The 14,022-nt window shown below is 38.6% G+C and overlaps 1 protein-coding gene across 5 annotated transcripts in view; it reads left to right on the top strand.

Annotated features, from left to right (window-relative positions):
• The window catches only part of LOC107686703 (protein AF-10-like), a 47,166-nt gene extending 36,369 nt beyond the window's left edge, over positions 1 to 10,797 (top strand). For 2 of the 5 annotated variants that reach the window (XM_016483801.1, XM_016483805.1), the window contains 9 exons: positions 1,350 to 1,422; positions 2,922 to 3,094; positions 5,086 to 5,277; positions 5,537 to 5,610; positions 5,941 to 6,281; positions 7,370 to 7,393; positions 7,711 to 7,801; positions 8,262 to 8,462; positions 9,547 to 10,797. In XM_016483801.1, coding sequence (XP_016339287.1) covers positions 1,350 to 1,422; positions 2,922 to 3,094; positions 5,086 to 5,277; positions 5,537 to 5,610; positions 5,941 to 6,281; positions 7,370 to 7,393; positions 7,711 to 7,801; positions 8,262 to 8,462; positions 9,547 to 9,594 — 1,217 coding nt within the window. In that variant the 3' untranslated portion in view covers positions 9,595 to 10,797. The remainder of the gene's footprint in view (positions 1 to 1,349; positions 1,423 to 2,921; positions 3,095 to 5,085; positions 5,278 to 5,536; positions 5,611 to 5,940; positions 6,282 to 7,369; positions 7,394 to 7,710; positions 7,802 to 8,261; positions 8,463 to 9,546) is intronic. The other 3 variants (XM_016483804.1, XM_016483802.1, XM_016483803.1) reach the window with 3 other exon arrangements.
• Positions 10,798 to 14,022: the final 3,225 nt, after the last annotated feature.

The raw sequence follows: 14,022 nt of genomic DNA, 5'->3' as shown, positions 1-14,022 counted from the left end.
TTTTAGTACCAAATCAGCATATTACAATGATTTCTGAAAGATCGTGTGACACTGAAGACTGGAGTAATGGCTGCAGAAAATTCAGCTTTGCCATTGCAGAAATAAATTACATTTTAAAATATATTCAGATATATTTTAGATTTTCAATTTTAATGATAATAATTTATAATATTACTGTTTTACTGTATTTTTGATCAAATAAATGCTGCCTTGGAGAGCATAAGATACTTTGAATGGTTGTCTGTGTATACACACGCAGACGTACGTATAACTTTATAGTTATAATATTAAAAAAATTATATAAATGTATTCTAAATGTAAATCAATTATAATGTCTTGTATAATGTATAATATAAATTAATGGTAATAATATATTCATTATTGTTTTTAGTGCATTTTTTAATAAATATTTTATCAACATTGAGTACATTTCTTACACCTCATCTAATTTGCTGTCATTTAATAAAAGTCAGGTATATATCAGCCATTGACCACCCTGTTGTCTAGATATTGGCATTGGTCAATTAAAAAAACCCTAGTCTAAAAATGTATAATGGGATCAGTGAGGCTGTGAAACAAGGCTTGTTTACTTTGGCAAAGTGCTTGTGATTTCCTCTCAACGCTGGTCACCTGTTGCTCCTCATAGGTTTCCACTGTGTCGTTCAGTCCCTGTTCATTCTGTCTTTTTTTTATTTTGTAAAGTGATACCCGATGCTTTCGGGTCCAGTCTGCACTGCACCCTCGGGGCTGATCCAGGGTCAGGCAAGGGGTCAGCACCATAATAAGTCAGACCAGACCTTGGGCGGTTCGTACTGATGTGCCCACACCCCCACTGGAGCCAGCCTGCGCTCGAGGTGGTAGTGGGCTGGAAAGTTAAAAAGAACAAGACGGGGTGAAAAAGGAAAAGAAGGGGGGAAGGAAGCAGGGAGGAAGAGAAAAATGGGATTGGCTAACTGTGACTGGAGGGGGGTGGGGAGAAAAAAAAAGAGGGAGTGGGTTGTGCTTGGCGAGGCGCATATGTGATTCATTACTTTCACTGCAGAAAATGAAAAGCAGTGTCTGGCATGGGGCCTGCAGGCAGGGTGATGGGAGCCTCCACAGGGAAGAAAGAGCTGGAGGGAGGGGGAGAGAGAGAGAGGTGACTCAGTGACACACTCAGTGGTGTCAGTGTGCAAGCTGAGCCGCCAGAGAGACCACTCTGCCGCCCCTAGATGGATTTCTGTGAGGAAGATCTGATGGCTACCAGGCTCACTTTGGATCGAGCTGCCCGTCCCTGCATTTCCCAGGCTCCTCTAACGCCCACATCTTCACACCGGCTCCTTATCGAATGCTCTCTGTTTACCTTTCAGATCAGGAGCTTGGAGACGGAGCTCTCGGCTTCTCCAGAAGAGGAAACTCGCCAAAGACAAACCTCTCCCCTCGGTAAGTCCTATTTACATTCCAGAGCTAGACTTCCCCCTCCTCCAGGCTCTGAGATTTCACTCGCCCTCCCTCCCTCCCCCACAGAACACACTCATTCACTCACTCCGTTTCCTCCCTTGTGCGCTCGCCTTCCAAACAGCAGGCATTTTGAGCACTCAGCTGTTGTCCATATCGCAGTTACAAACCGGCTTCAGAGTTCGACGTGGCGGCGATGTCTTCGAACGCAGAAAGAAACATTGCATTAGTTTTCTGTAACCTGAGATGTGGCCTTTTTTGCGCTGTGATTGAGGATATAAAACGGATTTATATGGAAGCATATATATACTGCACAAAAATTCCTCCTGGATATAATATGTTTGGTTGAAAAGGTATGTTGATTTGATTTTGATCGCTTTATTTAAGAAGTGGGTTTATTTGGTATACTTTCATTGCTGCTTTAGTATATTTAATGTATGGATATTAGTATTAATATAAAACATATTTTTTTCAAATGCTGTATTTGACTATTTAGATCAGTTTTGTCTTTTTTTTTTTTGTCAAAATGTGTGTGAGAAATGCATTTAGCACAATATCGCTATAAACTCAAGCTTGTCAGTTTGTGTGTTTGCATGGCAGCATTTTCAATACTGAAGGTACAAGAAACCGTTCACACTAAACGGGTTTTTGCATTCCAAAGTGTTGCTTTTCAATGTAAATGTGCTAGATGGATGTGTTCGTCTGCTGATATCATATTTTGCATCTTTTGCAGCGACTCGCACATGACACAGTGTTTTAAAATCAGGTTGCCTAATTTAAAAATGTCAACTCTTTAAAAAAAAAAAAAAAAATGCCTTTTTTTCCAATTCCATTGCCATGCGACTCAAGTTTTTAAATATTAAAAAACACATTCTTTGTGAATGGGCCTTAAAAGTGTGCCAAATGTCCATGAATCTCATTCAGAAGAGCTCTGCACCATCGTCAGATTAAATGCGAATATCTGTATGTGCTGTTTCTGTGATCCGCACTGGAGCAGCCATGCAGGGTGATATGGCTTCACAGTCCTGTGCTGGAGATTTATTGCCTTGTGGAGCAGATCTCAGCCCAGCCGTAATTACCTCAGAGATAGATTCACGTTCGCCCGAGAGCCCTGATGTAGAGCCCAGGGTTGGATGCATTCATAATAACACAGATCGCTGTCTGTCCAAACAAGAGCGTACTGAGATTTATGGTGTCAGAGAGGCAGGCCCTGGCTCTCTCACTTGGACGAGCTGTGAACTCTGTTTGGCTTTACTGAGCAGCGCGTCTGCCTCTGAAGGCAGGACGCCAGACCAGGAGTTCAACTGTGTTGTTAATATAGGCGCAGCCTAGTGTGTATTTATAAGTGAAAGCTGATTATTAATTAATTAAATTGTACTAATGTGAACAGATCTGACATGCATTTCCATTTTAAATTCATGACGATGAATTTTGATGAGCTTGTGTGTATGTACATCTCACTTGTTTTCTATAAATGACTTTAGGTCTCCGTTAAGTGGGCTTCATATCCGATATGACTCGTCAGGACCATTGGTTCCGGGGCTCGGATCTGGTTCGGATACGTTGCCCCCAGTGGCCACCAGCATCGACCAGCTGCTGGACCGGCAATGGAATGAAGGACAGCAGTTCCTCCTACAACAGGGCTCACAAGGAGATGGTGAGAGGCTTTCTTACACGCATATAATGATGCATGTTGCTTCCGTATACAGTATTAAACCACAACTCAAGCACAGAGCTGTTTGGTTGTGTGTTGTGTGGTTGTCATTGCGCTGGTCTTGCTGGGGATGTTGTTGAGCCATAGGATACTGTCAGTTCTAATGATGGCTGATGCAACTGTTGTTTCTGAACATAAGCCTGCACTAGTGTTAATTTTGGCACCTATGTTTTTAAATTAGTCCTGTCAAATGTCTTTTTTAGCTGCTCAACACAAGGCCACATGGGTGTTTTTTTATCAGCTAATGAAGGTTGTGCTGTTGTTGTTAGTGGTGCATGCTTAGGACAGTACTTGCTTGAGTATAAAACTTTGCCAAACTCATCCACGAAATAGAGTGCTGCAGCCCTGACGTCAAAACCCGGAAGTCTAATTTTTTTCCTCAGGAATTTCCTAGGGGTTTCTATAATGTTTTTTTTTTATTTATGAGTAAAACAATGTCTGTGGTAAATATAAAATGCTGATATTTGTATATTTTGCTCTACAGTGTAAATTACACATACCCATACTAAAAATGTGAATTTTGAAGCTGTTATGTTTAAGTAACTACATTATTTTGGATTGTGAGTGAATGCAAATTGTTATACAGCAAAATGTCCAAGTATCGTCAAGTTATACAGAACTTATTTTAATAATAAATTGAAAAAACCCAATGGGAAAATTTTAGGGGAATACATGGTGAATTAGACTTCCAGGTTTTGCACTCTGTGCGACAGACAAAAATAATACCTTAAATCATGTGGCTTGTTGAGAAGGCAAGTGCTTCTGTTTTTTGTTTTTTTTTAAGTGACATGAGACTTAGGATTTTCACCTGATAAAAGGTGACACAAAAAAAAAACAACACAAAATCGGTGAACTTGCATTAAACGAAAAAGCAGAGCCAAATTTAGAGACCAGAATGTCATAGAGACTTGAAAGTTGACACTTTTGACCTGGGTCAGTAAATAACCACGCAGAAGACCTTAGCAACCACATAGCAACATGCTAAAACCCACTCAGAACAACTTGGTAACCATATAGCAATGTCCTGGAAACCCACTTAACACTCCCTAGCATCATTGTGATGACTTTTAATTTGCATGTAAAATCAATTAATTCCTGTTATAACAATTTCATAGTCTAGCTGAGAGGGTTTACATATTTGCTAAAGAAGGTTGTAGAGATATCAAAAGGCATTTTAAATTAATTTCTCATTAGTATGCTAAAAGCCTTTATTAATTATGGTCATTGAAAACTGGCTACATTTAAATTCAGTCTAATTTGTCCATTTTAATCTCAGGGTGCAAGGTGCATAGTGATAAACCTGGGTCTGTTGCTTTCACTGAAAATATTTTATTTAAAGTAAAAATGATTACATCATATAAACCTTATTTTACTGCATGTCAATCAAATAATATGCCGGTTTGAAGCCTGTAATTACATCCATCCCCATAATGTGGGTAATTTATGCATTGGTTAATACCGCAGTAATTATGAGCTTCATTACCTGTATTTTGTCTGCGTGTAGTTTCGCGATCGGCTAAGTAGAGGTAGTAGCAAATCTTTCAGTAGCAGCAGGTCGGTTTGTAGTGTCACAATTGTGTGAATGAGCAGCAGCTGTTTCTGTTATGATGGGGGGGGGGGGGGGGGAGCCTGACAAACACACGGAGCATGAAGCGCTAGGGTGGTTGTGTTTCTGTTCACAACTGATATGAGACCAGTTGTGCGGTTTTGCTGACACTGCATCTGGTTTGCATTTCGCTCGGGGTTGCTGGCCCCCGATCAGTGCTGTGTGATCCTCCGAGAGTTTTTTCTGGAGGTCTTGAACCACATGTGTGCCAGTGTAGTTTTCGGGCTTGTGGTATTGGGTCATCTCGGTGGTTTTTAACCACTGCTATTTTGCTGTCAAATCTTGATGCGTATGTTTTGTGTGTGTGTGTGCGCGCTTTTATGTCCAGTTCTGGGAATGCTGAAGTCCCTGCACCAGCTGCAGGTGGAAAACCGGCGCCTGGAGGAACAAATCCGAACTCTCACCATGAAGAAAGAACGACTGCAGCTCTTGAGCGCTCAGCTCTCTGTGCCTTTCACCCCCGCGAGCACCACAGCCACCACTGCCTCCTCTCCTCTGTACCCCAGCAACACTCACGCAGGTTAGACACACACGCTACCTTCTGCCTCTCGTCTACTCGTACAGTTTTCACACACTCCATCTGGACCGTCACAGTCTAATCCCACCCCCCACCCCGATCCACATATTCACACATACACGCACACGAGCCCACCTCTCACCCCCCGTCAGACCCCCTTCCTCCCCCTCTGTTCTGCTCACAGAGCCTCCTCTCCCAGCTCAACTCTAGCTAATCTGGTCTCCGCATTCATGTCAAGTTGCAAAATCTCTCTCTCCTCCAGACATGCTGCACAGCAAGAGCATTCAGCTAGGCAGCAGTGTTTTAACAGAGTCCTCTCAACCCTTGCCCACTCAGGTAACTTCCTCTACCCCTGCTCTGCAGATGCCATCTGCTGGGACTGAGCACCTCTTTAGTTGAGTCAAGTGTTATATTATGTATATCTGTACATAGTTGAGTGTGTGGCAGTGATGTGATGGTGTAGTAAGTAATTGCATCATAATGACAGATTCATGGGATAATTGGTGGCTGTGTGATGTTTAAATGACTTGCACCATAAATCTGATCGGAATGATGCTATATCTATTTGGTTGGACAGGTACAGGAGGCACCTCTCTCATGTTGACCTCTCTTTTCTCTCACGCTCTCACGCTCTTGTGCTTTCTCCATTCTTTCTCTTTCTTTCAGCATCCCCTGTCTGGTGGCCATAGTAGTGGAAGTAGCACGTCCTCTCTCTCCACCCCTCCGTCTGCGGCCCACAGTCCCCCCCAGCAGCAGGTGAATGGAGTCGGCATGGCCGGGGTGGTCGTCCAGCCTGGCAATGCCAACTCGACCCTCCCTGCCATAGCCGGGGTGACGGGTCTGATGGGCACTCTGCAGGGGAACCACCTGGCCATGAGTGGCATGGTGGGCGCCCTAAACAGAGTCATCCAAACCTCCCCCAGCCTGGCCCAGAATAACAGCCCCCTGCCCCATCCCTCAGCAGCTACCAGCGCATCCCTGCCCATGTCCAACAGTCTCAGTAACAGGTACAAACTGGCACTAGCCGCCTTAGACTGATGAAAATGTGGATTTGTTGGTAAATCTCACGAAAACTTCAAGAAATTGGCCAGGTCATATTTTACCCCCATAGCAAAAGAGAAATGAAATGTTATGTTTTATATATGTTACAAAAAAATAAAAGAAAAATGTGATTGTGACTTTTTATCTCACAATTCAGACTTTTTTTTTTTCTCAGAATTGTGAGTTATATCTTGTGATTTTATAACACGCAATTGTGAGTTGAGTCAGAATTGTGAGATGTAAACTCAATTCTGAGAACATATCAGTCTTTTTCCCCCTTTAGAATTGGACTTTATTCTGAGAATTGAGAAAAATTCTCAGAATTGCAAGAAAAAAGTCAGAATTGCAAGATACAAACTCATATTTGCAAGAAGAAAGTCAGAATTGTGAGTTATCTCACAGTTCTTGACTTTATTTCTCACAATTGCGAGTTCATATCTCATAATTCTGACTTTATAACTCGAAAAAAGTCTATTGCGAGTTTGTATTACAGAATTTTAAGAAAAAAGTCAGAATTGCGAGATGTAAACTCGCAATTACCTTTTTTTATTCAGTGGCGGAAGCAGGCTTCCATATATAACATTTATTTGATCAGTGAAAACAGTATTGTTATTATGAAATATTATGAATGTTTATTATGAAAGAATATCATGAAAGATTTCTATTTTAATATAAAATGTAATTTATTCCTATGATGGTAAAGCAAAATTTTCAGCAGCCATTACTCCATTCATCAGTGTCACATGACTTACATTTCTTGTTAAAAACTGTTTTGCTGCTTAAATCTTACTGACTTTTTAAAAAAACTGAATATTTTATGCTGCTGTTTTAAATACTTTTTTTTTTTGACAAATATAAGAAAAATATATATTAAAGTGTATTGATATATTTCACTTTTTATTTAATTGATTATTTTAATTACATTTTTGGGTGAATTGTGACTTGGACATGTTCGTTAGATTCATCCATATTACTTGGCATTGTGTGCTGCATTCATATTTTCTTCATCTTTTCTGCTTCCCGATCTCTCTTTTGCTTGCGCTTTGGAATGCAGCAGCATGACCACTGTGAAAACCAGGTGAGGATTGGCTTGCTTTACCTTTTTCTTTCTCACTTGCTCATTTTGTTTCTCTGCCTGCGTGCCTTGCACCTGTACGTCTGCCTCTGAAACAGAATTGTGTACTTAAGATTGAACAGTTGATGTTTTCGAAGCAAGGTCCAGTTTAAACAGCCCTCCCTTTGTCAAAAAAAACACCATTAGCTATGATAACAGTCTCTTTCCTTTAGTATACAGGTTTTATTTTATATGTAATACTTTCGTGCGGCCATGACCAAGAAGTTTTTGAAATTATGAAAATTTTGTTTGCTTATGAATGTTTATGCATGTGTTTGCAGTGCGGCAAGGCATTTCAACGATCAGCACAGACAGATCCTCCTCCATCAGCACCAACTTCAGCAGCTTTTCAGCTCCCAGCAGGCCACACCGGTAAGAAGAGCACCAACACACTCCATTACACAGCCACAGAGTCTAGAGTTCGTTTGAGCATTCACAATTGTTCATGTGACTTAAAACATAAAGAGAGTCCACACAGCAGCTTATTTTAGCCATGATCCTTGTTATTAGTCAAGATGATTTTGTCTGAATGATATATATAATGTAACATGTAGGGCAGAATACATCTGAAATAATACATTCATTTCCAAGACCAAAAAATACAAAACACCTTATCTTTTGGTGATTCAGTGCCACAAAACTCTCATACGTCACAATGGCTTCTTCCTCAGAATTGTTTATTTCAGCATCCTGGCAGCTTGGAATTGCAATTTTGAGGAAATTCTTGCCACTATTCTGTGCAATATGCATCATACGGTCCGTGGGCAGTCTGTGGGTGTGCCGTCTTTGTCTAGACATCTCATCATACTCTTGTTTGTCTGTCTGTGTTTAGGAACAGCAACAGGCTCTGCTCTATCAGTTAATGCAACAGCAGCAGCAGCAGCAGAATGACATACAGCTACAGCAGCTGCCAATCAACAGCCTCCTGCCCGCCACGCAGCCAGCCATCACTACAAACCCCTTCCTCGCCATGCACAACGACAGCAACACTCCTAAAACTGGAGTTAGTACTGCAACTATCAAACAGACAAAAGTATTAATTTATAATATTCATGGATTCATTTCGAAGTATTTTTATTTGAAGTATGTAATTAATATATGAATGAATTAATATGAATATATAATTATGGTAATATATATAATTTTTTAGAATTATTATTATTGTAAATGTATTACATTAGTAAAATGATATAAGACATTTTTTCATATATATATTTATATGTGTGTGTGCATGTGCATATATATATATATGCATGTATTTACAGTATTATAAGAAAATAAAATTATACCATATTTATAATTGTATATCATATTAATATAGTAATATAAATGTCAAAATAAAATATATAATTATATTAATGTATTTTATTAATATTAATATTTTAATATTAATAGTATAATATGTGACCCTGGAGCACAAAAGCAGTCATAAGTAGCACAAGTATATTTGTAGCAATAGCCAACAATACATTGTATGGGTCAAAATTATCGATTTTTATTTTATGCCAAAAATCATAAGGATATTAAGTAAAGATCATGTTCCATGAAGATATTTTTTAAATTTCCTACCGTAAATATATCAAAGCTTAATTTTTGATTAGTAATATGCATTGCTAAAGATTTAATTTGGACAACTTTAAAGGTGATTTTCTCAATATTTCCATTTTATTTTTTTTGCACCTTCAGATTCCAGATTTCCAAATAGCTATATCTCGGCCAAATATTGTCCTATCCTAACAAACCATACATCAATGGAAAGCTTATTTATTCAGCTTTATTTATAAATAATTTTAAAAAAATGGACCCTTGTGACTGGTTTTGTGGTCCAGGGACACACATAATATGAAGTATAATTGCATTATTATAATTATAAATACTTATATTGTTTTTATTGTATTTACAATAATTATAATTTTGTATTATAATTAAGTATTAATTAATAATATTGTATTATTGTATATTTTTTATGTTGTTAAAATAGGTTTCTTGTAAAAATGTATGTATATGTATAAATATATTTATTATAAAATGTATTTATTGTAAAAGTTATTTTATTTCTATATTTTATTTAATAGATTGAGGATCACTTATTGAAATTGTGCTTCTGTTTTATTCAGAGACTGGGGGAGAAGGCTGTGTCTGTGACAGGACAGGAAAAGACCTGATGTCGAAAACAACGTTTTGGAGGAGTTCTGTCTTATGGATCCCTCTCATCTGCCCACCCCAAGAGGCTTGCAATCTGAGCAGCAAGACCAGAACATTCACCCACCGCACGAAACCCTCACCAGCACCAGCCTTCATATGTACACACGCTTGCCAGTTTGATGCCCATCTGGCAAACAACATGCTGCACTGAGTTTGAGTAAATCACTTGCTGTAAACGTACTGGATCCCATGGGGGCCAAAAGACAGGCTCACACACATATGTACACACACACACACACGATCTCTCTCACCCTGTCAGTGTGCTGAAAATGACACGCTGGTGCGAGTCGCTGTGGTCAGAAAGTGTAGACCGATGGAGATGCCTCTGGAAAAGTATCTGCTCACCGCTGTTACCCCTTTAACAAGAAACACGTAACGATAATCTCAATTAAAAACCTGTCGTTTTTGTCTGTGTATTTAAAGGCGTCAAATATTTCAAAGCTGAAGCGATCAGACATTTGTGCACCATAAAGGCCTTCTCTGCATCCTGATCTTTAGCCTCCCCTGTGAGGAGGCGGCCCAAAAGTCCACGAACTGTCTCACTGACCCTGCTGCACTCTTTGAAGAGCAACTACCTCTCAAGCCAGGACACACAGACGAGGCCCTGAACCCAAGTGCCTGGCCCCGATCTCCATGCTCTCAGCGAGGGGCTGCGCGCTGGAGACGCTGCCAGTCTCTCTCCTTTCCCTTTTTATTTTTTCCTCCAGTTGATCCATTTTTTTGTGAAATGATTTGATATCAATCGGCGTCGCTCAGGCAATACCAGTCCAGAGAGTCCCAGAGATCTCTGCCTGTACAGTGACTACACTGAAAAAAACTGATTTCGAATGTTTGCATTGATCATTTTCGAAGCCAATTTTCTATTATTCCTTTTTTATTTATTTGCATTCGTTGCATGTTGGGCGCAAGGTAATATATTCTAACGCTCAACTGGCAAAATGTTTTTTATACTACTGTACAAAATTCTCAGCTCTTTTGAGTCTTGTAAACATTTGGATGAACATGTCTGGTGTTTGAAGTTATAAAAAAAGAAAAAAAAAAGCCTACTTGATGATTTTGTGGTCTTGTAAATACACCTGTTTTTCCCCTTTTCCTTTTGTAAATCTACAGATGCATATTGGATTAAGAATAAGCTGTCAGAATAAATAAGATTTAGTTTAGCACACTTTTACCTCTTTTCTGTTGTAAATACATATTTGTGATTCACTTAGTGGTGTGAAGGACTGTTTCAAAGCACTGTCGGTGTGTTCAGATCTTTTTCTACAGGCTTTCCACAAGACTGGTGACTGGATAAAGTGTATTAATTTATTTTTGTATGTGCAGGGACTTTTTTTTTTGCACCGTTTTATTGATGTGGTTTTATACGTTATAGATGTGGTATGTCCACGTTCTCATGTATCTGTACAGAAATTATGCAAAATCTCTAAAGTTTGTATTTAAAACATCAAAAGTGAAACCACACGAGTCCTGCTTCATATTAAGAAATTCTGAACACAGACTGTAGTGTTGCGTTTTTTTTCAGTGATAAATTAAAATCTGTTTATTACAATTCTTGCATCTTGCAGTGCCTTTTTATTTAACAGTCTGTTTTGGCATAGCAAAACAGATGTATTTTTCTTTTTCTTTTTTTTTACTGAGTTTCAGTATGCTTTTAAATCCTTGCAAAGAAGTGCTACCAAATTATGCTAGAATAGACTTGCAAACTACTTTTCATTAAAAGTATGACTCATTGGTAATACAGACTCATGACAAGTATTCCAATTACAGAGCTCTCCAGTTAAAATGAGAAGACATTACATTAAAGTGCTTCTAGATTCTAATTAAAATAAATATCTTTACATAATTTAAAGCGATAGTTCACCCAAAAATGAAAATTCTATCATTATTTACGCCTCCTCATATCGTTCCAAACCTGTCTGCATTTCTTTCTTTTGCTGAACACAAAAAGATGATATTTTGAAGAATGTTGATGATAACCAACTAGTTTCAGATGCCATTGACTTCCATTGTATTTTTTGTCTATACAATGGAAGTCAATGGGGGAAAAAATTATTAGTTACCAACGTTCTTCAAGATATCTTCATTTGTGCTCAACATAAGAAAGAAAGACATACAGATTTGAAACAACATGAGGTTGTGTAAATTACAGAATTTAATTTTTTTTGGTGAACTATCCCTTTTAACACTTAGCCCTTATCTACAATGGACCCTTTTCATATTTCCAGGGTTTCTCAGATGCGGAAGTCATCACAGTTGGGTCATTTTGTTTAGCTGTGAACGGAAACTACAAATTTGTATTTTTTTATTTAATTAGTGTTCCCATTTGCACCAATAATAAAAGAAAAATACACAATAGTCTTTCTGTGACTTTCCAAAGGAGGGAAAAATACAAAGAGATTGATTACATTGGTAAAAAGAGAGAAAGATGACAAAAACTTTGTCATCAATCCCTCGGTTGTTGTATAAGAAATACTCACACAGCAGCGCTAACTAGTTTTCTGTTATGAATGCAAAACACAAAGTATAGAGTTATAAATGTACATTATTAAAAAAAAAAAACTTTGGTAGATTTACAATATTAAAAATGCACCACCACAGTCAGTGAAAAAGGTCCACAGAATGAAAATCACACAGCTCTGATGCCGAACTAAAACCATAAGAAAGTAACACAGAAATTGAATGAAATAGATGTCAGTCATATCCATTTATCTTAAACTCTTTGCCTTTATCAAAATTACACTACTTGTGCTGGAAATATCAGGTTCAATGCATCAGCCACATGCATATTTCTTCCATTATGAGCCAGGAAACAGACACTAAACTCCGCCATCCCTTTCCCCCCCATATTTCTGCAGTCTGTCCTTGTGTTTGCTATTTGGTGAGTGGAACCCATTTCTCAGCATGACCCCCAGGGACCTGCCCACTGTCCCTGCCCAGCTCTGAGCGCTCCTGCTGTGGGAACAGCAGGCCCCTCTCTCCCCTCAGCTTCATCAAGCTGTCCACACTACTGACCACCCACTGACCCCTGACCCCTCCACCCCAGCCTGATACAGCTCAAAGCGGCACGCACACAATGGGGCCAGTGACAGCATTCACGCATCTGAAAAATCTTTGCTTTATTTTAATCAGATGAAAGCATTCTTGGAAATTTGTAAAAAATCACATTTTGTGGGGCGCAGTCTCGCTTTTCCCATGATTAAATAAGGAACTCTTTTACGACCTAAACGTGAGTTCTTAAATAAGCCTCTAATAATATTTTTATTCCATTCGTACGGCAGTGATAAATCAAATATTTAGTTATTTAGTCCTTTCCCACCCAGTTAGTGATGGCTTAGTGTTAATGCCCGCTCAGAGAACAGATGGGGTAATAGAGAGCCGCAGAAGCCCGTGTGTCGCTCACTCTTTCTCTACCAGGTGCACTGGAACACAGTGTAAAAAAACACTGAAGATCCTTAGGGACGATTCATTTTCACCCCTGCTGCCTGTAAGGAATGGATTCAGCTTACAGGTAGGTAACAAAAGCTGCTAACTGACAGAGCTGGAAGGGAGGTGACTGATTTATGGTTCTTTTCGTTCTCATTCTCGCTACAACTGTAACCCTGAATCGCCGTGTCAAACTGAAATTTAGGAATATTATTAGACCACAATGAAAAGGTGTGTTTTGAGCTCCGGCCTGCTAATTAATTATGTCATTAAAGACGCCGTGTCTTTAAAAGATGTGGGGGCGGCAAAGACAGGCTTTATGATGTTCACGTTTAATTTACTGATAATTACTCATGAGATGAGACAAATATTTGAGGTGAATTACTGGAGCAGACGTTTGTAAACAGAAATCTTACCCTGCTTTACTTCAGTTCACTGCTGTTTCTTCTTTATTTGAATGTTTCCAATGCATCCCCTTCCTGTACTCATCTGTACCTAAATGTTAGTTATTTAATAATATTATTTGTTGTTGTTATTAATAATTATTTTATATAATGTATGACATGTATTTTTTGATTGTTACTCAAAAATATGTGTAACTGCACAATTATTATTACCATTGTCATTCTTATACGAGTCATTTTATTTCAATGTATACGCATAGGATTAAGTGACTCTACAACATTTATGAATTTGTATCCTGCTCATGCATTACCTGTCCAGTTAAATGATCATTTGTCTTATTCATTTGTCCCTCAAATGTTCTGTTGTTCTGTCATAGGTTGTTTTATATGTTATATTTATTATATTTCTTTTTTATATATTAAATTTTATTGGAATCATCTATTTTTTCCTTATTGTTGTCGTTGTTCTGTGAAAAAGCAAAAAACACTAAAATAAATATTATATGTATATTTGTGTGCGTGTGTGTGTGCGTGCGTGCGTGCGTGCGTGTGCGTGTGTGT

The sequence above is a fragment of the Sinocyclocheilus anshuiensis genome, unplaced genomic scaffold (assembly GCF_001515605.1).
Source record: "Sinocyclocheilus anshuiensis isolate Anshui unplaced genomic scaffold, SAMN03320099.WGS_v1.1 scaffold990, whole genome shotgun sequence".
NCBI classification, from domain to species: domain Eukaryota; kingdom Metazoa; phylum Chordata; class Actinopteri; order Cypriniformes; family Cyprinidae; genus Sinocyclocheilus; species Sinocyclocheilus anshuiensis.
Note: the sequence above shows the minus strand (reverse complement) of the source record. Positions and strands in the feature narration are given on the sequence as shown.